A 25,037-nucleotide genomic window follows, 5' to 3' on the forward strand; every position below is an offset into this window, starting at 1 on the left:
TTTTTTGTTTTTTTGTTTTCTCTTTAAAAAGTATATCGTTTTTAAAGCTTGGCTAGATAGGAAGTCATAAGAATGAGTTGTCAATGCCCCTGGTGGATGAATTTGTTAATAGTCTATACCAGGGGTTCTCAAACCTTTTTAGGCTGTGACCCCCAAAATAAACATATTTGAACTGGGGACCCCCACCCTGACAAGCACTTGGAATTGTAGGTATTACATTTAATGTGACTCGGTTCCGCAGATAAATATTGTGAAAATAGCCGATCTACATGCTCACAACGCCTCGCAACGCGAGGCGTTGTGAGCATGTAGATCGGCTATTTTCACAATGTTTGCCTCTTGCTGACTTAATATTTGACCGTTTGGCGATTCCTGTCGAATATTCGACTATTCGAATACTTTGAGGTCGAATAATTCGAATACTAAAAATCACTATTCGTGAATGCCCTAGTAGGCATCCCACCTGACACACACACCAGGGTCTCCATTTCTCAATGGAAGAGTTGGGAGACCACAGACCACCTCTCCAACCACTGCACATGTACTAGTTATAGTGTATCAATATACAGAGTGGTTAATTCATATTGTATTCATTAAAATAATCTCCAGATTGCAACTTAAGAACTGATTGCTTAGCTCTACCAGTCTTTTTGATAGACAAAGCTGGGCTTGCTACACTATACTGCTATAAGGTAATGAGACATCATAGGAACCACGTGTCATATATTAGCCATTTAACTACCAAAGGTTATGAATTATTTTTAAATCTACAATATAATTTACTTTATGTGCACTTTGTGTGGATTTCCCTATTCAGAGGCAAATTCACTACATTAAATTGTATTTTATTTTAAGCACTTTCAATCTGATGGCCCTATTTTGGGCATGTCATCTCATCATTATGTTGTTTATTTATTTTTTATTTTTTTCTAAGATCACAAAAACAAAAACAAGCTTGGCTATTTTCACTATGAAAATAATAGGTGTGCCTTGAGCAACAGCTCCCCCCCCCCCCCCCCCCCCCCCCCATTTTCCCCTTTTCAGGTGACCCTGTAGTTTATGCATGATTTATTTGACATTTGATCCATTGCATCGGTGGTCGTCATTCATCTGCAGAGTTCTAATGAGAGGGGCGTGGTGGGGGACGAGAAGGAGGAGGGGCTCTACAAGGGGGCGGGTCTTGGGGCAGCGGGGGCAGAGAGCCAGTCGGGGAGGGAGGCGTGGAGGAGCAAAGCAGAGGAGGGGTAGGGGGGGCATGCAGCGACATGGTGGTTGGGGGCAGAGCTCTGTTTGGGGGTGGAGTGTAAGGGGGAGGAGTGATAGAGGAGGGGGGAGGAGTGGAGGGCAGTGGGGGGAGAGTAGACGTTGGCGATGGGGGCACGTCAGTGAGGGGATGCGGCGAGGGGCCGCGGTTGTAACTGTGAGGCAACGTGTAGATGGGTGTGGAGGTGGAGGGGTGGTTGTAGATGGGATATCGAGGAGCAGGGTAGGATTTGGTACGGGTGAAGTTAATGCACTTGCCCTGTAATCAAAAAAGGGAAACGATATCAGTACTACGCATGATTAATTGTCAATCATAAACCATAGGTCATCAGGTTGTTTATGGTCTCATTTGTCATACATAGTCAACTCCAGGGTCGTAAACCCATATGCGAAACGAAACGAAATATGTGAAATGTTGCTACAGTCTAGGAACAAAAACCTGCGCTGAATCGGCCTGCTATGAACGTTCTGTGGCTAGATACTGTGGCAAAGCAATTGTTTGGCAGATTTAGTAGGGTAGAACTTTCAGTAGATGGAAAGAGGAAATGCCTATGCTAGTCCTGGTCATGGAAGAAAACAGCTCGTCTGCCAAGGCCGCCATGCTGAAGTTAGGAGGAGTAGGGGGAGGTAGGTACAGTATCATCTGCTCTTAATGGCTTTTGCAGGCAAGAGCATTCCGACGGGCTCAGGAGAATAGTAATGCTTGCTAAATCTTGTTTATTATGGTAAATGGCCTTTATCTGTATGCGATTTCTTTCAGGGCCTTCATCATAGTTACTACTTCTGTTTATTCATGATTAGGTACAGATGTGACATTTTTTTAATTCTTTTGAGAAGAGATTTTGACAGTCAATGGTTTCTCTCTTTTATTTATTTTTTTTGTTTTTGTTTTTATCCTGTGCCTTGGTTCCCAATCCTTCAAGTCTTTTTCTAAGATTATTTAGTGTGCAATCTGGTAAAATGTCTGCCTGACAAGACATTAACAATGTTATTAACTGCATTAATTAAAAGATTTTGTCCGCCTACAACAATCAGATAAGACTAATCATGGTTCTTTTACAACAACAATAATAATCTGATTAAACTTGGAAGTGTAACTACATCTCTATCAGTTTAGATCTGGATCTTGCCTTCAAATGGTTGTGTGGTTTGTTTGTTTGATTGATTGATTGAAGACTTTATTAGAAGTTTGCATAGGAAAAGGTACAGTTTCATGACGGTGCAGTTCACTGGTACAAGGTCTACTAAAAGGAGATCCATGAAAAGACTAAGCTTATTTCCACTGGAAACCATTAAAGTATCTCATATAACATTGAATGACAGACAAATAGAACACAGTTGCTCACCTTGTCCCCAGGATGAGGTCGCATCACAGACACTCGATCGTAGCCTCTCCTCATGAACACACACAGGGCATCCAACTTTCCCTAAACCAAGATGGTTTGAGATGATAATTTGTTAAATATGTTGAGTGGTTGCAACAATATCCAATCACAAGCAAGTAAGAATGGCCATTAACCACTTAAGCCCTATATACTTCATCATACAACAAATAGCTAAAATAGCCAATCTAGAAGCTCACGACACATCGCATCAATGTGAGCAAATAATAATTGTGAAAATGGACTTAATTAAACTGATTTAAATAGCTGAAAAATGTTTTTGAAAAGTTGCCTAAAATACAGATGCTAGTGTTAATGTTGTTAAATATATTTCAATTTCATTCAAGCAAATGTTTTCCAAAACATCTTTATCTGTCATTTCTGAATGCGTAGCCCATCTGTCTGACAGTGAATTCACAAGTTTTCCTTGCCTGACACTGAATAACTTCCACTCGTGCTTGCCTTTAGCTCTGTCACATGATATATTGCATGCAAAAAGGCACAGTCAAACAGACAAGAGGCAAGAGCATATTTTTCTTGGGAATAACACCAGCTCAACAGATCTCATATCCAGAGGTTGGTTCATTCCATGCCTGGTTCTTATTACTGTTGATCCAGCTGACTAATAATACATTATGAAACAAATTACATTAACCGTTTCTTGGTAGCACACAGCCCACAGCTCCTATAGAAACTGAACATAGTTTCAGATCCTAGAATCTCATCTGGAATCGGAATCGCATTTTGAAATTAGGAGCATAGGCGGGTTTCTGCACAACTAGGGGTCAGAAATAAAGCAGCGCTCTTTACAGCTGCATACTGTATATGGCATCTTTCTACTTTGAGATAGACTTTGATGTCTCATTATCACTTACTGTAGCTCCTTACTTTAGCTCAGCGGTCAAGGACCATGCATATGTATTATACTTGTTGCCAGGGACCCCCATACAAGATTTGTGTTGTTAAAATGGAAACATTTTTACCCAAATACAACCCAAATAATACAATATTTTTAAATGTGATGTGTTGTGAGCTTGTAGATCATATTGTGGTTAATTGATTTCAATGTTATATATTGACTGTGGACCCCCTCAAGGGATGGTGGTCCCCTGGACCACACTTGGAGAACCATTGCTCTAGCTGACTTTAATCACAGCTGGTTTCAGTCAAAGTGGTTTTACCTCCTGAATGCCCGCACGAAGGAACCTCTCTATGAAGATACATTTAAGATAATCTTTAGCATTTAAATGATGGTTGCAGTGTGATCTGTATGAATCCCTCTGAATTCTGTAACTGAAGAGTTTCTCTAATGCATCTCAAATGGTGTGTGAATTGCTTACCTTGATAGGGGAATACCACTTTCGGGAGCGCATAGGTTTATGCATGCCATTGTTGTATGTACGTAGTGGAAGTGGGTCATACACCTGTGCGGGCTTCACCACACGGCCATGTTTGGCCATCTCCAGTTTAGCCCCCTCCTCAGTAGAGCCTTTATCTCCCCAATGGACCTGAAAAGAGACAGCAGTTGACAATTCTACGCTGAATCCTTTCCACACTATATTTTCAACATGGATCAACTCTTTCTTTCTTTCTTTCTTGACATCCCCCAAATGTAACTTTAAAGGTGGTCTATTAATCATGCAGCATATGTGTAAAGGCTTGTTGGATGACAGCTGCCATTTTCAATCTCTAAATGTGTCTTTCACTCTAGATCAAATAGCCAATCTACATGCGTCGTATTGCAACATACAGTAATTAATTGGGACACTAGGGTTCATGTGGTTAATTTATTGCCATATGACACAGTATAAATCAGGCTTTGTTTTGACATTGGATATCCACATTAAAGGGACATTTCTCCCGCGTTCTTCCAATTTCACATATTCTCTATCACTAGTGATTTACATCACCCATCATCACAGCCCAGTCCTGGAAGATTGTTTCTCCACAGAAAAGATTTTTCCCCCATTATCCTACCCGGACGACTGTGACTCCCTCCTGGCTGGGTTACCTAAGTACTCCATTGTGTGTCGACAACTCTTCCAAAACAGCTACCACATCCTGTTTTATCTTCAACCACACTATATTTGTCCACATCACTTCACTCTAGCATCCTTCTAAATGGTTCCCAGAAGCCATATGTCTTCAACTGAAAAACATGTCGCCACATTTGTCAGTTGAAAATAGTAACACAGCAAGCAACGACGTGACCAAGTATAAATTAGCCCTGCGATTGAAACTAATACATCTATGCTCCTTGAGAGGGTTCCAGGGGCTAAATGATTGATAATTAGGGACCAAATGGACCCTTAAAAGATCTGTCCGAATCTTGATCTTGAAGATCTGTTGGATTTCCGTCAGTCACTCGATCTACTGGCTGTGTTAAGCCCTGCACTCCCTTTGTCGATGCACATGCCGAGTTTGAAGTCAGTCGGTCCCATATACTGTACGTACAGTATGCAAATAACCGTAGATGGGCAAATCGGTTGGATCTGTGGCTCAAGACAACCGTATCTCCATGCCTATGGTATATGGCCGGGTTTGTTTATGGTTATGTCTCAGTCATAGTGGCACGCCTATATATGGGCATACAGGGTTTGTTTATGGTTATGTCTGAGTCATAGTGACATGCCTATATATGGGCATATAGGGTTTGTTCACGGTTATGTGAGAGTGTCGTGGCCGCGGTCCACCCGTCGGCCAGGATCTTCCAGAATCTTCTGAAACTCAAAAATAGCAGAGCTACAGTAGGCCTACTGTACATCACATCTCTTTTCGCCTATTTGCAACAACAAGAAATAGGTCTTAAGTGGTTAACGATCAGATTCAGAGCTGAGTCACTGTCAAACTCTACTTTGCTCTACTTGTTGGCAACAGAGTGCAGCAGAGCCACAACCTTTACACAGTTAAATTAACATTTTTTACAGTTGTACTGTATCTGAATGAAAAGTTTCCCTACCTCCATCCTTTTGATCCCCCCCACTCCACGGCCTCCATAATATGACGCGTCTACGGTGGGCCATCCTTTATTCGGGTAGCCATCCTCATCCTCATCATCCTAAAATGTTGGAAGGATGAAAATGTACATTGAAATGCTGTTTCAACTCTGTTGTCGTGTGTGTGTGTGTGTGTGTGTGTGTGTGTGTGTGTGTGTGTGCGTGTGTGTGTGTGTGCGTGTGTGTGTGTGTGCGCGTGCGTGCGTGCGTGCGTGCGTGCGTGTGTGCGTGTGTGCCCGTGCGTGCATGTGCGTGCATGTGTGAGTTATAGGCCAGCTGTAGGTTTTACGACATGGAACTAGCTAGGCTAGGCTAACAGTTCCTCATTTTGCTGGGGACCCCCTGGAACCCCCTACATAGGTTTTAAGTAGTTAAGACTTTTTTTTACAGACATCGATCATATTATGAGAGAAACAAACTTACAGAGCTGTCCTCAATCACTGGAGGTGGGGGTTCATGGATAACCTGTGAGAAAGATAATCAAGATAAAATGCACAGTCAATGGATGACTAAATCCGTTTTTTGTTCCTTTGTATGAACACCCATTATTTATATTGGTTCATTTTAAATGACTGAGGAAGGCCCACTTCTGTTTACATGAAGACCATGTGGTGTCCTAATATTCCAATATGGCTGACATACCACAGTGCAGCAGAGAGGCCAAAACCACCAGAGCAGAGCAATTGTCAGCAGAAGCAGAAGGATGAGAAGAGCTATGGCCACAATGGTTCCATCAGACTGGAAAGGATGGTAGACAACATATCCATTAGACAATAACTGACAATTGTGTTTACTACTTACAATGGTGATGGCATTGTGGTCCGATAGTGTGTGTTATACTTTACATATTTAATAGGGGTGTAACCAAACATTTTAACATCGATACGATACGCCTCACGATACATGGTTGACAATACGATACATGGACGATATTGATGCAAAAAGATTCGATACAATAAAAAAGTAAATGTTGCTGTTTCCATAACGATATAGAAAATCGTTAAAATCGACTCTTCGATGCAGTTACTATGTCGCTACACCTCTAATATTTAACATATTACTTAAGAGAAATGGTCAGGGTTTGAAGGGCATAATTGGCCCCTCAATATATTTCTTTATTGCTAACCCGGTATGAGCTTGCTTGCCTGAACTCCCTTCTGGCAGTTCAGGCAAGCTTGCCAGTAAAGGCAAGCATGGTTTTACCGTTAGAGCCTAGAGACTTTGGAACAATAACCTGCCTGAGGAAAAGCCAGAACCGTGTCTTCTTTTAAACCTCTCCTTAAAACACAATTTTATAGACTAGTTTTCTATCCTTTTCCATTTTGCTCGAAGTTGACTGCAGTGTTCTGCTGCCATTGTTCGTTAATGGCAGCTATGAAGCGTTTTGAAAGTGTAATTTTTTTTAAAGGTGCTCTATATAAAAGTAGTAGTAGTAGTTCTAGTGACAGAACTGACAATTACTTAAAATGTAGTTATTTTTTCCAATGTCTAGTTCATCAAACAGGGCCTGGTACAATGACATGTCATGTTCAGGCTCTACTGTATGCATCACATCTCTTTTGAGAGGTAAAGGAAGAGTTAGCCACTTCTTAAATAATGAAAAAATAGATTACATGCTCAACATGTCATTGCTTTCTTTATTAGACTTTATTAGAAATAATAATTAAACCAAATGGACCACAGTCGTTCTAAAACCACAGTTAAAATACTGAATACTATAATTAGAAACCAAATGGACCTTTTGTACAATGTCAGAGTTAGAGGTCTGTGGCCTAATGCATATCAAAAGGGGGGGGTCCTTCAATTTAAAAGGTTTAAGAACCACTGCGTACCATACAGATGGGTTGAAATTGATTAGTTCATGATCCTTGTCTGACAGTGAAACTTTGCAGTTATTCAATGGAATGAGTACATTTTCTTTTCTTCTTTTTTAAAAATTCCAATTGTTAGTCCCTCTGCTTAAGAGCTTACTTACACAGCTGACTGTAGTTATTGTCACAGAGCTGGAGATGAAGCTGAGGCCATTATTCATGCTGACATGGAGAGTGGCAGACCTGAGTGTAAGAGATGATAAGGTGACAGCTGGAGGCATATAATACATTCGTAAAATGTCTAAAACGTTTGTTTGTTTTTTGTTTTAATCGAAACCTGTGAATGTCCTCCTGCTTACATTTAGGGGGAGATGAGTCTGAGAACACACCTCATTTGTGCTTGACTGAACCAATCTAGGTAACATTGATTTTGGTTCACCAATAATTTACTGGATACGGTTACTGTTATGTGATTTGTTGTTGACAGATAATCACGCTGTTTGAGTTGAATTATGACACATCAAGTTTATGGGAAAACTTTTCTGTGATCCTGTAATTGTGCAATATACTGAATTAATCCTGATTTATGCTTTGGCAAAATAGTGTGCTGCTACCTGCTGCAGGTCAAAATGGGAAAGTCCTGTTCTGGCGAAGCCCGAACTGGCGAAGTGGGGATTTGTCTCCTACCGTAGCGATCTGGCGAATCGATTGTCCACGACACTGCAAGCGGCGCGAAGGCCAGCGGACCTTGGTCCTGCTCTTCGCCCCCGAGCGCCGCAGGCGCGAGTGGCCGCGAAGAGCGGGCCAGGGCCGCGCGGCCGGCGGAGCGCCGCGCGAGTTACGAAGCCGTGGTGAATGCAATCGTTATATTTATGCCCAGGCCGTAAGGCCTGGGCAAGCGCACGATAAACGCCCTGTCCAGAAGACGTTCGCCAGATCGCTACGGTATCGGACATTTCCCCACTTCGCCAGTTCGGGCTTCGCCTAAAAGGTACGTGCCCGGTCAAAATAATACTTTTTAAACTTTTTTTTTTCTGGTGAAAAAGTAATTTTGTCATGTGGCTTTTTGTTGCCGCATGACACTTTGATGCCAAACCATGTAACTTAAGACAAAACACAGTTAAAGTGACATTTAATTATGTCTTTGCAATGACACAATATCTGAAGCTATGCTTAATAAAGGAATTAAAGGAATGTGGAACAGAATTAAAGACTTGCTGTTTATAGTATTGAAACTAATTTAATCACTTACGTTCCCTCCTTCTCCAGAACAGGAGCAGGACACAACAGGAAGGTGTCTTTCACTACCAGTGGTCTTTTCACTGCAGGAAGAGAGAATACTGATGTTGTTGTGTCATGGTAAATACAGCATACTGTGTGGTGCACATAAAACAACGCAATGCAGTTTGATTCTCTACTGGCCAGAAAACTTCAGAAAGCCTCAAATATTAAATTCCTGAACTTCCCATCATTATGGAAAATGAAGAAAACGAATAACTATTGTGGTTTATTTACCCTGGCTGAGTGTGTGTCTAGAGTGTGTGCTGAGACATAGATGAGAGTCTCACTCCCTTTAGACATCTGAGAAGCCTTAAGTAATACACCAGCTGATGCAAAGCAAGACTGTGACCATAGTTTGGGGAGGACATACTGTAAATTTATAGTATGTCGATATGACATTTCTGTGGCCAAAACAAACATGTTTTCAGAGTTCAGTAGCCTGCGCTGTGCAAAACTGTCACTATTGAAAAGTGCTGAGGCGGGTCAGTTTCATGGCGAGGTTGATCAATGCCATAGGATCCGCCATCGATGATGGAAAAACTTTCAGTGTTATGTTGTAAAGCTACAACCTAATTTACTGCAGATGGAAGATGAAAGCCAACCTTAAAGTCACTGAGTGTTCAAGTCAAAACCTGTAGATTTTCCAATGCAGCGAGAGCAAGCTGTCAGCACACTGAACACACTTGGAAGTGTTGTGTCATTGTCTCATTGACTAATTTTCAATGTACTCACTGTGGAATAATACGGTTTACCTTAAACATCGCCCACGTTCCCCTTTGATTCATTTGAATTAGAGTGCACAATACAGGATTATTTTTAAACAATGTGTTTCCTTCCTCAAATGGAGCTATTGCTATTCAATGGTCAAAAGATTAGTCCGTTCCAAGAATACAGTATGTCCAACGTTAAAAATGTGATGCTGGGTAACTTAAAAGATCTTAATAAATAATTGTAATAAACAAAATCCTTTCCAGTGCGTGTTTTGGTTTTTGATGGTGGTTTTGTTTGTAAATTCTGATTGCAGATGTGTTTTAACAAATCTTCTTTTCAAATAAACATAGCCAGTACAGTAGTTAATAAATAAAGGATCCAAAGCAAACATTGACAAGTAAAATAAAATCAATTAAAATAGCCATTGCTAAGCAATACTGTAAAACTGTGTGACAATTCAACAGTTGAGTCCAGAAAATTTGATTAATGTAATGTTTAATCAGGTTTAAATGTGGGGATACTTACTCAACGTTACTGTGTCATTGATACGGAAGCTGCAGAGAACTTTTTGCACATCTCGGGCATGGAGGAAGCCATTTCCCTTGACTACGACCTGGAATGTTTCTATGGTGGGATGAAAAAGGAATACAACAGCAATGTCATATTTTCCATGAAGCACAGACACAAAAATTTGACAAATATTCAGTCTGAGCAGAAGCAGAGAGATAAAACGTATCCCCACGGCCGATAACAGTGACTGACCAGGGACGTGCAAAGAATGTTAGAGAGGCAGGGTCTGAAATGTCTATAAGGGCCTTTTGGTGGAAATATTGACACGTTGTGAGCTTGGAGGCTATTTTCGGTGCGTGATATCACACTGAACTAAGCATAATCATGTAAATTCTGACTTGATTATGAGTTGTGGCGTAACAGCATGGATTTCTACAGAGAGAGGGCAATTCTTTCAACATAAGATGATGCATTCAAGTTCAGGAGAGTTTGGACAAGGCAATTCTCTTGAATGCTGCCTTGGCATGGAAAGAGAGCATTTGCATTTCTTTCAACATAGTTTTTACTTTTTACAGACAAAATCCCCACCCTGACCAGGGGGGGATATCAAAAGCAGAGGCCTTGATTCCCCCATCATTCCCCCAGCAAACAGACTTGCTAATTTGGAATTGCGCAACTCTTACAATACCTCCTTCACAGATGCTAGAGGGTTCTACAGCCAGGATCTCAATGCATGATTTCTTCAGGATCTGAGATGGGGGGGAAATGGAATGCAAAGCTTAACTAGTTTCAGATAAACTATTGAAATGAGCTACATAATAAAGCATAAGTTCTCAAATAATCTGTCGGTAACATCAAAGCAGACAAATCCCTCTTTCATACCGAGCCAATGACCCCTTGCAGCGCTTGGAATCCATCATTCACAGGGAAGACGTGATCTTTGCTGTCAGCAATAGTCCAAAGCTGTCATGGGATATGAGGAGTAAAGCAAAGATATGTACATTCCTTTTTGTATTTAATTATTTTTATAGATAAGATAGAGTAGTGATTCCCAAGGGCCCACTGGTGGGCCGCGAGGATATTCCAAACGAGTTCAATGATAATGAATAATATGATTTTTTTTTATGATACCAATAGATAGGAACTTAGATTATACAACTTGATCAAAGCCACAATCGATTGATTGATCTGTAAAAATAAACATGCTCTGGAAATGCATGCATGCCCACCCAGAGTGAGTCGCGAACGTTACCTGGGTTTCATTGAAATCTTTTACTCCTACACAGTACACTGTAGCGCCCAGCTGACGTGCTCTGCTGGCCTTAATTGAGACAAAAGACATATTGTGAGAGAAAAAGATATTTCCTGTAATATCATGGTCAGAAATATTAATATTAACCACTTAAACCATTTATCCATCTGCAAGGTTTGCCGCACTATAAAACAAGGGCAATGATGGTGACATTTCAGTTGTAAGTGATCAAATTCGTGTCACTATTGCCATTGTGTGCTTGTGTACTCTACTGTGAGTATGTGAATAGGAGATTGCAAGAGAATATTTCTCCATCTGTGAATTATTACATTTTCTTGTGTAATCTCACTGTATATGTATTTGTAATTTTCAGATAATCTCACCTCTCTTTCTGCCAAGTCAAACTCATTCTCTCTAAGTTCACCGTCCGTCAAGGCAATGATAACACTGGCTATACGGTAACCTGATACATAAAAGCAAATGAAGAAAATCATCACCACAAGTTGCTCAATGATTTTTTTTTTTGCCAAATTGCAAATTCCCTAATTTGTCACTGCTGACTCTGGTTGGTCAGAGTCAGACTAGTTGATCCTTGTGATTGTTTTGATACCACATGCCTCCTCTAATACACATGGAATGTCGCCTGCCTTATACCCTGTATATCGTCGTTGTCGGGTGGAAACCTTGAATGTCTAAAACTTCGTTTTGTATTTATTATTTAAAAAATGAACTAAACTAGTGAAAACAGCCGATCTACAAGCACACCACGAGGCGTTGTGTGCTTGTAGATCTGCTGTTTTCACTACTTTTGTGCGTCTTGTCTGATGAAGCAGGGCTTTACTTTGCGGAGAAAAAAAACATACAAATTTGATACTTGGTACTTGGAGATACAAGGTTTCTGCCTACATTTTTGAAAAAGCTACAGGGAGCCACTAGAGTGGCGCTAAGGAGCCGCATGCGGCTCTAGAGCCACGGGTTGCTGACCCCCGTCTTAGTTCATCACCCCTGCTTACAGGTGCCCTTGACCAACCTGTAGGTGTGCACTGCAGTGACAAAGAACCTCCTCCCAGACTGACTTCCCTCCCACAAACAGTTGCATTTTGTTGGAACACCCGGGCTAAGCTGCTCAATGATTATCAACCAACAAACAGTGATCATGCCCTGTTATTTTCAGTTATTTTAACATGGTCATATGACAAAGTCAATATTAGCCATTACATTAACTGTTGCAGGTATTACATAGGTTAAGATTATGCTGTGAATAAAAAAAAACCACTTAAATTAATTGTGCAGATGTTGCTGTTGACATCTTTATATGATACAGAATATTTGCTTCCTGAGTCCTGACACATGAATAGAGTTCCCTCTGTCTGTCTGCAGAAAGCATGATTGAAATGTAATCACAAAATCAATAAATGTAGCAAGATGGGATGATATTCTACTCACCATCTCCAGTCCCATAGTAAATTTGCTCACTGGCCTGTGGGAGAAAATGTGTATTGTAAGTAAATTGTAGTAGTTATTATTAAGTCACAAGCCCATGTTAATACTTTTCATTGGTTAAATGTTTATAAAACCTATTGTCCTTTTACCTGATAATTTGTTTTTATTGCTTACTGTTGCTTAATTTACCTTGTACTTTTGGGATTATGAATTCTTATTTAATTCATGAAATTGATTGCAGTGTTGAGCAAAGTACAGCAGGTACAGTATACTGGCTGGGTATCATCAATAATTTGTATGTGTTATGTTTGACACTTTTGCACTTCAACAATTCAGGGTGTACAGAGCACGGTAAAATTAAACTATGAGAAAGTAAACATTTTTTGCCTCTCTTTTTGGAGAGATTATTTAGTGGTGTACTAAATCCCTAAAGCAAGTTCCCATGTGTTCATAATGGTTGAATATATTGTTTGCCGGTATGGTTCAACAGCTATACAGTACATGTAAATGTGTAGATCAAGACGCGACCCGTTGTGAGCATGTAGATTGTCTATTTTTGCTATTTTTGAAAATGTTATTAGTATTTTTTTTAAAGACACTTACTCTTTGGAACCCTTTGTGCATGAAGGTATCTCCACCAGGTTGCACCATGCGTAGCTCCTCAAGCCCAGCCCGAATTTGCTCTCTGATCATAAATACACAAACATATTTCACAAGATTGGAATACTATTGGCCAACTATTGTCACAATAAAGAAGCAAAACAAAAATATTGAGGCATTATAGGTAATTGTGCATGTGTGCCTTGCCTGTCTTCAGTAAGCTTCATCAGAATTCTTCCTTCAGTTGAAAATACAATGAAGGACATCCGTAGCTGGGGACTTCAAAGAAGAGGTATAATATTCAGAATATTGTATACAATACAATATTCCATTGTCTTCTATGATTCAAACTGGCCTTCACTGTGTGCACATACCTGATGAACTTGTGAGCAAGGTGGTCAACAAAGTAATAGATCTCATTCCAGTGATGCTGCACACTGCCAGATCTAGGAAGAAACAGGGTGATTCAGCTTGAATTGTACTGTACACATACTGTTCAAAAACAGCAAACAAAAGCAGATCTACTAACTCACAACATGTTACATAACGTTGCATTGTGAGATTATAGATCCCTCCCCCCATTTATTTTTTTGTATCTTCACCTACTGTATAATGACCCAAAACGAGCAACTTCCGTAAAGTGGGCGGTTTACGAGGCTAACCCAAAATAGTGCTGCAGTGAAATTTGTTATACACTATTCAGTGGTTCCCAAACGGTGTGCTGAGACACACTTGCGTCGCATAGTGATACTATGTGTGACCTGACGGTCGCTACTTGGCCTTCTCGGCACTATGTGTTGTAGAGGCCAATTGGCATGAATATGAATACAGGTGTGCCTTGAGATGTTGACTTGCCCTTTGGTGTGGCTTGGTTACAAAAAGTATGGAAACCACTGCACTGTCGGTAATGCATTCTTTTCCTGTACAGTTAAGCCTTATGTTCACTCTCACACATTTCTAAGTGCCCTTGTGATTAGAGTGTGGGTGGTCGGGGACCGGGGTTGAGTTGTGAGCCCACTCATACCAAAGACTATAAAAATGGTACTCAATGCCTTCCTGCATGGCACTCAGCATCAAGGGTTCAAAGTCCCTGCAACATGCAATTGTCATGTCCTGAGGTCAATGACCAGTAAAACAGGCCACAGGTACAACTAGAGTGAATGTGAGCTTAGCATTTAACTTAAGCCCTATTTTATACTTAGGAAAATCTCATAAGCCCATCAATAAGCTCACAAATATCACACTTTGTGAACGTTTTCCTCTATAATGACTAGCTCTGGTCCATAGCGTTAGTGGAGTTCTCCACTAACGCTATGGACCAGAGCTACTGTATATAATGACATGCTCACAGTAGTAAAGAATGCAGGTTGAAAGTGGTTAACAGATCGCCATATAGTATCTCCATCATGGACAGTGGTGTAAAGTAACTAAGTACATTTACTTAAGTACTGTACGTTTGAGATATTTGTACTTTACTTAATATTCCAATTTCCAATACTTCTACTCCAATACATCTTGGATCCAAATATTGTACTTTTACTCCAGTACATTTATTTCAAAACCTTAGTTACTAGTTACTTTGCAGATTTTGATTATTATTACAAAACATACATTAACCACTTCAGCTCTATATACATGTTGGCCACATTTGAGTACTTCTTCAACCACTGATCATGGACACCTGTCACATCACTGGACTCAGTGAGGTGCTTACTCCAGTTGTATGCCTGCTCACTTTAAGGAAACATTAATTTCAACTGTATGCTGTCTCATGTACAGATGAAAATAGAAAATTGGGTGGTGGTTCATTTCAAGTTTTAAGGTTTAGGTTAGCTTTCGCTCCCAAAAGCTGACCTACAATATTACAGTAGCAGACACACTTTGTTAAAATGAGAGGAGGGTGGATTGTGGTCAGAAACTATGGTGAATTTCCTTAAACATGCAAAGTGGATTCATTGACTAACCACTCTGCCTCCATTTCCTCCTTAGCTCAGTATGTCAGTATGATCTAACATTGTTGTTACCCTGCAAACATTAAGCATTAAAGGAGTAGTTCACCCCCAAAATGACTTTTTTTTCAATTGATTAGTCACGCCATGGAGACTAGATAGTTCAATAATATTTTTTGGTTTTTGTCACATTCCTAAGACAAAAATTTGATTCGAGTAAATTTACCCCCATTGATTCCGGATGGGGACCCGTTTCGAAATGGGTCCCCATCCGGAACAAATGGGGGTACATTTATTGTTATCACATTTTTGTCTTAGGAATGCGACAAAAAACAAAAAATATTATTGAACTCTAGTCTCCATGGCGTGACTAATCAATAGAAAAAAGTCTTTTTGGGGGTGAACTACTCCTTTAAACTTCAATATATAAAAACATCATTTTACTTTAATTATACTATGAAAAAGCAAACAATATGAAACTTAAATGTTTATTTTCATTTTTTACCATTAAGCCTTATTCCCAAAATATCAAAAAGAGCCAATACAAGCTCAAAATGTGTCGCAATAAATGTGTTGTGGCCAAATAATTGCCGATATTATCGGCCAGACGATAAATCGGTCAGGCTGTAAATGCTATCTCCTTGGATGAACCCAATACAGCGCCAAACCTAGCAGGTGCAAACTCAACAAAAGAATCAACACTGCAACAAAAACCTGTGCAAGGGGAAAGATGGTAATTGAGGTAATTTTGTGAGGTAAACATGCACAACCTATTTAATATTTTTCCCTCTGCACTGCCTCTCTTCTTCTCCCTCCCTTATGTTTCCATTTATGCTGTGATGCCTGTGTCCCAGGCCAGACACAGACAGCCAAAAACTCTGGAGCTTTGGAACATCTGGCTCTAATGGAGAAGTGGTTCTACAGGCAGGCATTGAGAGGAACTAGATGTGGTTTGCTTCTGTCATTTTCTTTTCATCTGGACTATGACAGCAGCAGCTGTAATGCAATATTTAATATAGATGCAAGCTCATTTTGTCAAGACATTAACCAATAGTTAATAACCACATTTCTAATCAATGTAAAGACACATACACTGAATATATATATATATATTGCAAGAAAGTACAGATAGGGAAATTAGTATGTTTGCACTACTAGTATAATTCTACAATACTGTAAGTCAGATAAGATAATGTGGCTCAGTCAAGAATACTGTGAGTCATCATTAAACGTTTACTGTGGCTTTGGATTCCCTACCAGAAAACTGGTGTGTATACATGCTGCTGTAAACTCACAGTAAAAATCAGGCATAACGGGGCGCCCGCTGGCCTGGTGGTCAAGGCGCATACCACATACAAGGCTATGATGCCTGCTGGCGTCGCCGGTCGATTCCCAATCCGGACGACCTTTGCCACATGTCATTACCCATCTCTCTCCCCATTTCCTGTCAGTCTACTATCCTATCAAATAAAGGCATAAAAAGCCCCCAAAAAAAATCAGGCATAACAGTGGGGAAACTCACTTGTCCAATACAAAGTAGAGGTCAAATCCTCCATAGCAGGATGACCCTGCCTCCCTCCTTCCATGGCTCTGTCCTAGGCTGCAAGCCACAAGGACAATCAGAAAGATACCCAGCTCCGCAGCAGCCAACACCTGCCTGCACCAACACTGCCGGGACATAACCCCAAATGTAGGGAGAAAGCAGTGCACAATCCAAGAAAAAGTCAAACAATTCAAAATGCTCTCCAGGAAGAATCTGTAATCCCTTTCTCCGTAGACTCCTCAAGGCACTTTGCTGCAGCCTGCCATGCTCCCACAGCAGATCTCCAAGCATAGAAAAGTTCACTCCTGAATCAGTGTCCCATAATACCACAACAGAAGTTGTGAAGCGGGAGAGGAGGAGTGAAGTTGATGGGACAGACAGTGGTCTGCTTTCTCTCTCTCTTCCTCTCTGCCCTCTCTCTTTGTAGAAAAGCCCCAAACCCCAAACAAAACACAGCATTGTAAATTCACAATACAGCTTTTTACAAAATCTGTTCTTTTCATCTGTTTGCTTATACAATGTAACAACTTACAAGATGGCATAGTTGATATATACTGTAATCAGCTTGCTAATACTTTTCCTTTGTTTTGTTTTCTTTCTTTGTTACTTCTTTCCCGTTTTAGATACAAAGCATCAGTGCCACTCAGTGGTAAGCAGTGGTATTATTTCACTAGAACTGCAATTATGTTGGTGGGTCATTACAGACTTGGAGGACAATTTAGGCATATTTCTTTGTTGTGTAAGAATTAAGAGACAATCAAATAATTTGTTTCATGCAGCTCAGGCTTCAAAGGTACACTTTTTATGTGCCTTTGTTTTATCTGTTGTGTGCTATGAGGTGCATGCAACCCTTTTAGAAATAGGTGGGTGACGTGACGTAGCGTTTTCGCTGTCCTCGGTGTCAAACATGTATAAATAAAAAATATATTTGTCAAAAACCTTCTGAATATTGTGCAGGACATTAAGCTTTATGTGAACTTACTCAAGATTAAAACATTTCATTCCTCATTTCTTCAGAATCTTCAACCAAACATGGTAAATGTCATCTGGTGTGACTGTCCCGACCTTGTTTCTCAAAGTGGGAACTTGAATAAAACTAAGAAAAAGAATTGCTAAAATTCATTTAAAAATGAATTTAGGCAAAAAAAAATGTCTATTTGTGAGCCTATATCTTTTCAAAGTCCAAGCATAATGTTTTCAGTCATTTCTGATCAAAAAGATTTTGTCCCCCAAACCAAAATCATCTGGTGTGACACTAGTTTGGAAAAATTAAACAGGCAATAATTTGGACACCTACTGGGCTAGAGAGGTCCTTCTTCTGTAAGGCTATTCAGCACTCCCAGCACAACTGCAAGACAGGTGTCTGAGGTGAGTTATGATTTTAACATTTTCATGAAATGCCATCTTGTTGAAACTTTGACAAGTGTGGCACTTCTGGATGTCATCTGGTGTGACACCTTTTTCATTAATAAAGCAAAAGTTATTTGAAACTTTGGTCATAATTACATGTAAATCTAGGTTGTTTTGTTATAGCTAGCATGTTGTTAGCATGCTAATGTGTACCTGGTAGCCTCAAGGTAGTCCTAAATGCAGAAAACGTCATCTGGTGTGACACTTCGTCATCTGGTCTGACATATCTGCTTGTCACGCCAGATGACTTGATTGTCACACCAGATGATATATACTGTATTTTCCTACAGACATAACAATAAATAAGTCCCATGTTTCTTTTGTCCATTTAAAACATTTTAACATTGTTTTAAACATTTTTACATAATTTAATTTAGCTTCATTCGGTGATACAGCAAATTCATCAGACAGAGCAGAAACCCCTTCACAGAAACCTAAACCTTATATTGTGGTAACACTTTATAATAACTATCCGTTATAAGCAGTTAATATAAGACACTTGACAACAGAAAATGGGTGGTAACCGGAATCGCACAAACTGCTTCCTCATGAGCAGCATTCCTTATACATGGGGATTCAAGAGGGTCACCTGGAACTTTTCAGAGCGTTCCCATGGAAAGGGCGCACCTGATGGTGTGGGAGGGGTGCTGAAGCGTAAGGCAGACATGTATGTCCTCGGAGGCAGTGACCTACAAACACCGAGGGATCTGTGTGAGTATTTACAGAAGTCCTCTGAAAAAGTCACTGTCATGTGGATCGAAGAAGAGAAGATATCCAACATGGATGAAATGGTCCCTCCATCAGTGCGTCCAGTGACTGGCATCAGCACTACGCACCAGGTTCTTTCTATCTTCCCGGGAAAGATAGTTTACAGAGACCTGAGTTGTTTCTGCCAGTTTCCTCAGATCTGCACCTGTCACAACCCACGGAAATTACAGTTCGACCAAGTCTCCAGGGCTGAGGTGCCAGGTGACAAGACAAGTGATGAGTAAGTATAACTAAATCATTCTCTTTGCCAATTTTATGATACCTGTAATTGTACCTGTTTAATGACAATAAAGTAACTTATGTCATCCATTCATTCCTTTTCTTCCTTAACTAAGTGGTGGCCCATCTGCAGAACTGCCCCCTTCCCAGGTCAGCTGCAGGCCCAAAACAGCTTCCGGAGCTCAGTGAGTATAACATACTTGGCAAACTTGAGGACTTGCTAGTAATTACATTTTACTACTAAAAACAATCTACCTGACAAATAAATTACATTTAAATGTCTCCTCCTGAAGGTCTTCTACTCAGGTGCTGGACACAAGTGCATCTATTGGAGAGGCCCAAGCTGAGGATTCAGACACCTCCTCAGATGAATACACACAAGGACAGTTTGTCATAATCAAATATGAGGGAAAGCCATATGTGGGGCAGATTGTTACCATTAATAAGGAGGGGCTAGAGATAAACTGCATGAATCAACTTGGAAAAATGAAAAATGGTTTTGTCTGGCCAAAGGGGCGAGACTGCATTTTCTACAAAGAGCAGGAAGTTGTCTGTGGCATAGCAGAACCGCAACAGGGCAAACGGTTTGCTACCCTCACCAAATGTGACTGGCTGATGTACAATACAGTCTAAATGTCTATACCCTCACCAAATGTGACTGGCTGATGTACAATGCAGTCTAAATGTCTATTCTAATCTAATCTAATACTTTTGTACTTTCACTCACTGGACTGGACAATGAGGTAAGGTAGGACCCGAGACAAACATAGCGAAAATAGCTGATCTACAAGCTCTCAACGCATTGTGCTGCGAGAGCTTGTAGATCAGCTATTTTCGGAGTTGCACAACCCAGCACTCTTTAGCTAGTGGAGATGTGGTGTAACGACATGATTCGTAAATAAATTTGTTCAACTCAAAATGCTGTGTTCAAGTTCAGGAGACTTTGGAAAAAAGTAATACACCTGAATGCTGAGTTGTTTCCAATAATTGGTGTTAATAAAATGTTGCCTTGGCTCCCAGTGTGGCTATGCACCTTATTGTCTCTTTAAGATCCTTCTGCCGTGGGCCGGCAGAAGACTTAGGTGTGCGTAGCATTCCTGTGCACATCCTCATCATCCATCTACTACTACAATTCTTTGTTATCCTATGTTAAGGCCCAACAATACTATCCTGTTCAGAAATATTAAGGCCATGTTATTTAATGTTAAAGCAATTTTACTGTTGCTGTTTTTCCTGGGTAATTGTTTAATCAATCAGTAAAGTTCAGTACTCACTAATAGGTAGGTTAAAACACAGTTTGCTTTGACACATGAAGATATGGTCATCTGGTGTGACACTAAGTCATCTGGTGTGACATTCCAAATAGTGAGAAATCATACCTTTATTAATGATGAAACCGAAAAAATGTGTATGGTTTACATAGAAAATAGTATCAGGAAGAGTCACAAATATTTGTGTAATTTTAAAGAAAGTTTTTGTCAGAATAAAATTAAAATATGTTGAAAGATCGACAACATGGGCCTCACACAGAGTGTTGATTATGAAAAAAATATACAGATTCAATTAATTTTCACAAAACTATAGTGGATCACAGGTTAGTTATGATAAAGGACTTTGATAAAGTGAGTAACTTAAGAAAGGTGTACTCCATTTTCATTTTATGAACAATTATTGTCATGTCACACCAGATGACGGTTTTAGGCACAAGTACAACAAACTGCTCAATAAAGTCTGATTCCAATAAAATATCTAAAAACAAAATGTGTTTCCATAAAGTTGAGAGTGAGTAGAACAAAAGTAAATAATTTTTATGCCTGCTATTTAAAGTTTTTTTAAAAACATGTTTTTTGGGGCGTCACGTCACTGACCCACAAAAGAAACATGATAGGCCTATACAGAGGAAATGAAAATAATGACACCATCAAATGCTATGGATACACAATAATTCATATATTCTGTTTTTCTTCTTTGTCTACGCAGGCTGAAATCGTGTCACTTGTGAGAGAGGCTCGAGCATATGTCTTAGTTGGCCCCCATCTGTGTGTGTGTGTGGGTGGGTGACGTGACGTAACGTTTTCGCTGTCCTCGGTGTCAAACATGTATAAATAAAAAATATATTTGTCAAAAACCTTCTGAATATTGTGCAGGACATTAAGCTTTATGTGAACTTACTCAAGATTAAAGCATTTCATTCCTCATTTCTTCAGAATGTTCAACCAAACATGGCAAAACTCATATGGTGTGACTGTCCTGACCTTGTTTCTCAAAGTGGGAACTTGAATAAAACTAAGAAAAAGAATTGCTAAAAATCATTTGAAAATGAATTTAGGCTAAAAAAAATGTCTATTTGTGAGCCTATATCTTTTCAAAGTCAAAGCATAATGTTTTCAGTCATTTCTGATCAAAAACATTTTGTCCCCCAAACCAAAATCATTTGGTGTGACACTAGTTTGGACAAATTAAACAGGCAATTATTTGGACACCTATTGGCTAGAGAGGTCCTTCTTCTGTAAGGCTATTCAGCACTCCCAGCACAACTGCAAGACAGGTGTCTGAGGTGAGTTATGATTTTAACATTTTCATGAAATGCCATCTTGTTGAAACTTTGACAAACTCACCACTTTGGATGTCTGTTGGTGTGACACCTTTTCATTAAAAAAAGCTTAAGTTATTTGAAGTTTTGGTCATATTTCCATGTAGATCTAGGTTGCTTTGTTATAGCTAGCATGCTGTTAGCATGCTAATGTGTACATAGTAGCCTCAAGGTAAACCTAAATGCAGAAAAACGTAATATGGTGTGACACTTAATCATAATGGTGTGACATCTGCTTGTCACGCCATATGACTTGATTGTCACACCATATGATTTATACTGTATTTAACAACAGATATAACAATAAATAACAAAGTTCCATGTTTCTTTTGTACATTTAAACATTTGTTTTAAACATTTCTACATAAAATGTAATTTAGCTTCATTCAGTGATACTTCAAATTCATCAGACAGAGCAGAAACCCCTTCCCAGAAACCTTAACATATTGTTTCAATCTAAACAATATTTTCTCTTTGTCTTAAACTATACATTCCATTTTCTTTTGTCAGATGGAAAATGACAAGTGCTGAGAGAACGAGAAAGTACAGGGAGAAACTAAACAATGACCCAGCAAGGAGAGAGGAGCCAAAGGGGCGAGACTGCATTTTCTACGAAGAGCAGGAGGTTGTCTGTGGCATAGCAGAACCGCAACAAGGCAGCCGGTTTGCTACCCTCACCAAATACGACTGGCTGATGTACAATACAGTCTAAATGTATAATCTAATCTGATCTAATACTTTTGTACTTTCACTCACTGGACTGGACAGTGGACAGTGTTAAGGTAGGACCCGAGACAAAACTAGCGAAAATAGCTGATCTACAAGCTCTCAACACGTTGTGCTGCGAGAGCTTGTAGATCAGCTATTTTTGGAGTTGCGCAACCCAGCACTCTTTAGCTAGTGGAGATGTGGTGTAATGTCATGATTCCTAATTACATTTGTTCAACACAAAATGCTGTGTTCAAGTTCAGGAGACTTCGGAAAAAAGCAATTTACCTGAATGCTGAGTTCTGTTTCCACTAATTGGTGTTAATAAAATGTTGCCTTGGCTCCAAGTGTGGCTATGCGCCTTATTGTCTCTTTAGGATCCTTCTGCCGTGGGCCGGCAGAAGACTTAGGTGTGCGTAGCATTCCTGTGCACATCCTCATCATCCATCTACTACTACAATTCTTTCTTATCCCATGTTAAAGCCCTACAATAATATCCTGTTCAGAAATATTAAGGCCATGTTATCCTGGGTAATTGTTTAATCAATCAGTAAAGTTCAGTACTCACTAATAGGTAGGTTAAAACACAGTTTGCTTTGACACATGAAGATATGATCATACGGTGTGACACTAAATAATTTGGTGTGACATTCCAAATAGTGAAAAATCATACCTTTATTAATGATTAAACCAAAAAAAGTTTATGGATTACATAGAGAATATTATCAGGAAGAGTCACAAATATTTGTGTAATTTTAGAGAAAGTTTTGACAGAATACATTTAAAATATGTTGTAAGATCATGAACATGGGCCTCACACAGAGTGTCGATTATGAAAAAAATATACAGATATAATTAATTTTCAAAAAACTATAGTGGATCACTGGTTAGTTATGATAAAGGACTTTGATAAAGTGAGTAACTTAAGAAAGATGTACTCCATTTTCATTTTATAAACAATTATTTTCATGTCACACCATATGACGATTTTAGGCACAAGTACAACAAACTGCTGAATAAAGTCTGATTCCAATAAAATATCTAAAAACAAAATATATTTCCATAAGGTTGAGAGTGAGTAGAACAAAAGTAAATAACTTTTATGCCTGCATTTTAAAGTTTTTTTAAAAACACATTTTTTGGGGCGTCACGTCACTGACCCACGTGTGTGTGTGTGTGTGTGTGTGTGTGTGTGTGTGTGTGTGTGTGTGTGTGTGTGTGTGTGTGTGTGTGTGTGTGTGTGTGTGTGTGCGCGTGTGCGTGTGCGCGTGTGTGTGTGTGTGTGTCCATCCATCGAATTAAGCAATATTACATGAGAGAGTGTGTGTTATCGTGGTTATTGGCACAAAAACCTTGCTTAGGAACTAGGCGACAGCCGAGTTCCGTATAGGCAAGTTTTCGATAGAAATTTAGGTCACCAGCACTTTCGCCTATAATATTCGCCTACACGCATTTGGTCCTTTCACCTGGCATTTTCACCTTGGAGGAGAGTCTTTTCACCTACCTGTCTGAGCCATTTCACCTACCCTCAATTCTGCTGTCAGACTGTCCATGTTTGCAAATTATCTCTTTGTCATTTAAATATTATAGTGACTGTGACAGTGGTGTCAAGTGAATCTAACAGTTTACTTGACATTTATTATTTACATCACATTTTATTCCTAAAAAATGGCAAAATAGTTTTTTATGCCTGTTGACAGGCAAGGTTGATTCTATAGGACTACTTAGGTGTAGCATATCTTATATAGACCTACATATATATATTTTGTATAGCCTAATGTTAAAACAATATAGGCCTACAATACTGTTCATTTTACAATAGCCTACTGTTCAATACTGCACCAAAGAATGTAGGCCTATAGTATCGGGACATGGATTAATTAATTATTTGGGCGCACCTGATTCCAATAGCTCTGTATTTATGTGATTACTATGGAGTGCATAGGATAGCCGTGTGTAGGTTTGACATGTAACACCACTGTCACAGTCACTATAGGCCTAATATTTAAATGACAAAGAGATAATATGAAAACATGGACAGTCTGAGGGTAGGCGAAATGGCTCAGACAGGTAGGTGAAAAGACTCTCCTCCACGGCAAAAGTGCCCCGCGAAAAGACCTGGCGAAAATGTTATAGGCGATTATGCCTGACACCGAAATTTAGACTATATTTTCTTTAATGCCAGATTTCTCCACTATGTCCCGAACTTCCCATGAAAACCTTTGTCTGAACTTTGCTTCGTCAGAACTACCTGTTGTACAGCTAATCTCCGGCACTGTCAGACAGATCAACGCAAAACTGTGCACGCAAACTCCCTGGATGCCAGAGCAGAACCTCTGCCCCACATTCTTCACATCGGCCTGTTACAGCGCCACCAGGAGGCAGATCTTTGCAAAACACATTTTTCATGCTACTCCCACACATTTTTTCCAAACATCACACCAATCGGTACACATTATCTCTATATGGTCATGTGATCAAGACGGTTCCTGATCCTTATTGGCTAAGATTGGCTAACAAAGTTTACAGGAGTATATACTCCAAGAAGGGAGAGATTTCAGATGATGCCATTCACTTTTAAAATGGCTTAAGAAACCA

General features: G+C 39.7%; 1 protein-coding gene across 1 annotated transcript; it reads right to left on the reverse strand.

Annotated features, from left to right (window-relative positions):
- Positions 1–1,120: 1,120 nt before the first annotated feature.
- LOC308299668 (anthrax toxin receptor 1-like) lies at positions 1,121–17,467 on the reverse strand (the record flags this gene model as incomplete). The annotated part of the gene is made up of 19 exons (XM_080743459.1): positions 1,121–1,522; positions 2,610–2,690; positions 3,986–4,153; positions 5,605–5,703; positions 6,065–6,106; positions 6,284–6,379; positions 7,617–7,695; positions 8,705–8,774; positions 9,970–10,068; positions 10,643–10,703; positions 10,837–10,917; positions 11,207–11,275; positions 11,590–11,669; positions 12,653–12,686; positions 13,253–13,334; positions 13,457–13,528; positions 13,624–13,695; positions 16,721–16,954; positions 17,448–17,467. 19 exons carry the CDS (start codon positions 17,465–17,467, stop codon positions 1,121–1,123), a joined length of 1,941 nt encoding a protein of 646 aa, XP_080599585.1.
- Between the last annotated feature and the right edge of the window lie 7,570 nt (positions 17,468–25,037).

Source organism: Nannobrachium achirus (genome assembly GCF_963921795.1).
Source record: "Nannobrachium achirus genome assembly, chromosome: 15".
NCBI classification, from domain to species: Eukaryota; Metazoa; Chordata; class Actinopteri; order Myctophiformes; family Myctophidae; genus Nannobrachium; species Nannobrachium achirus.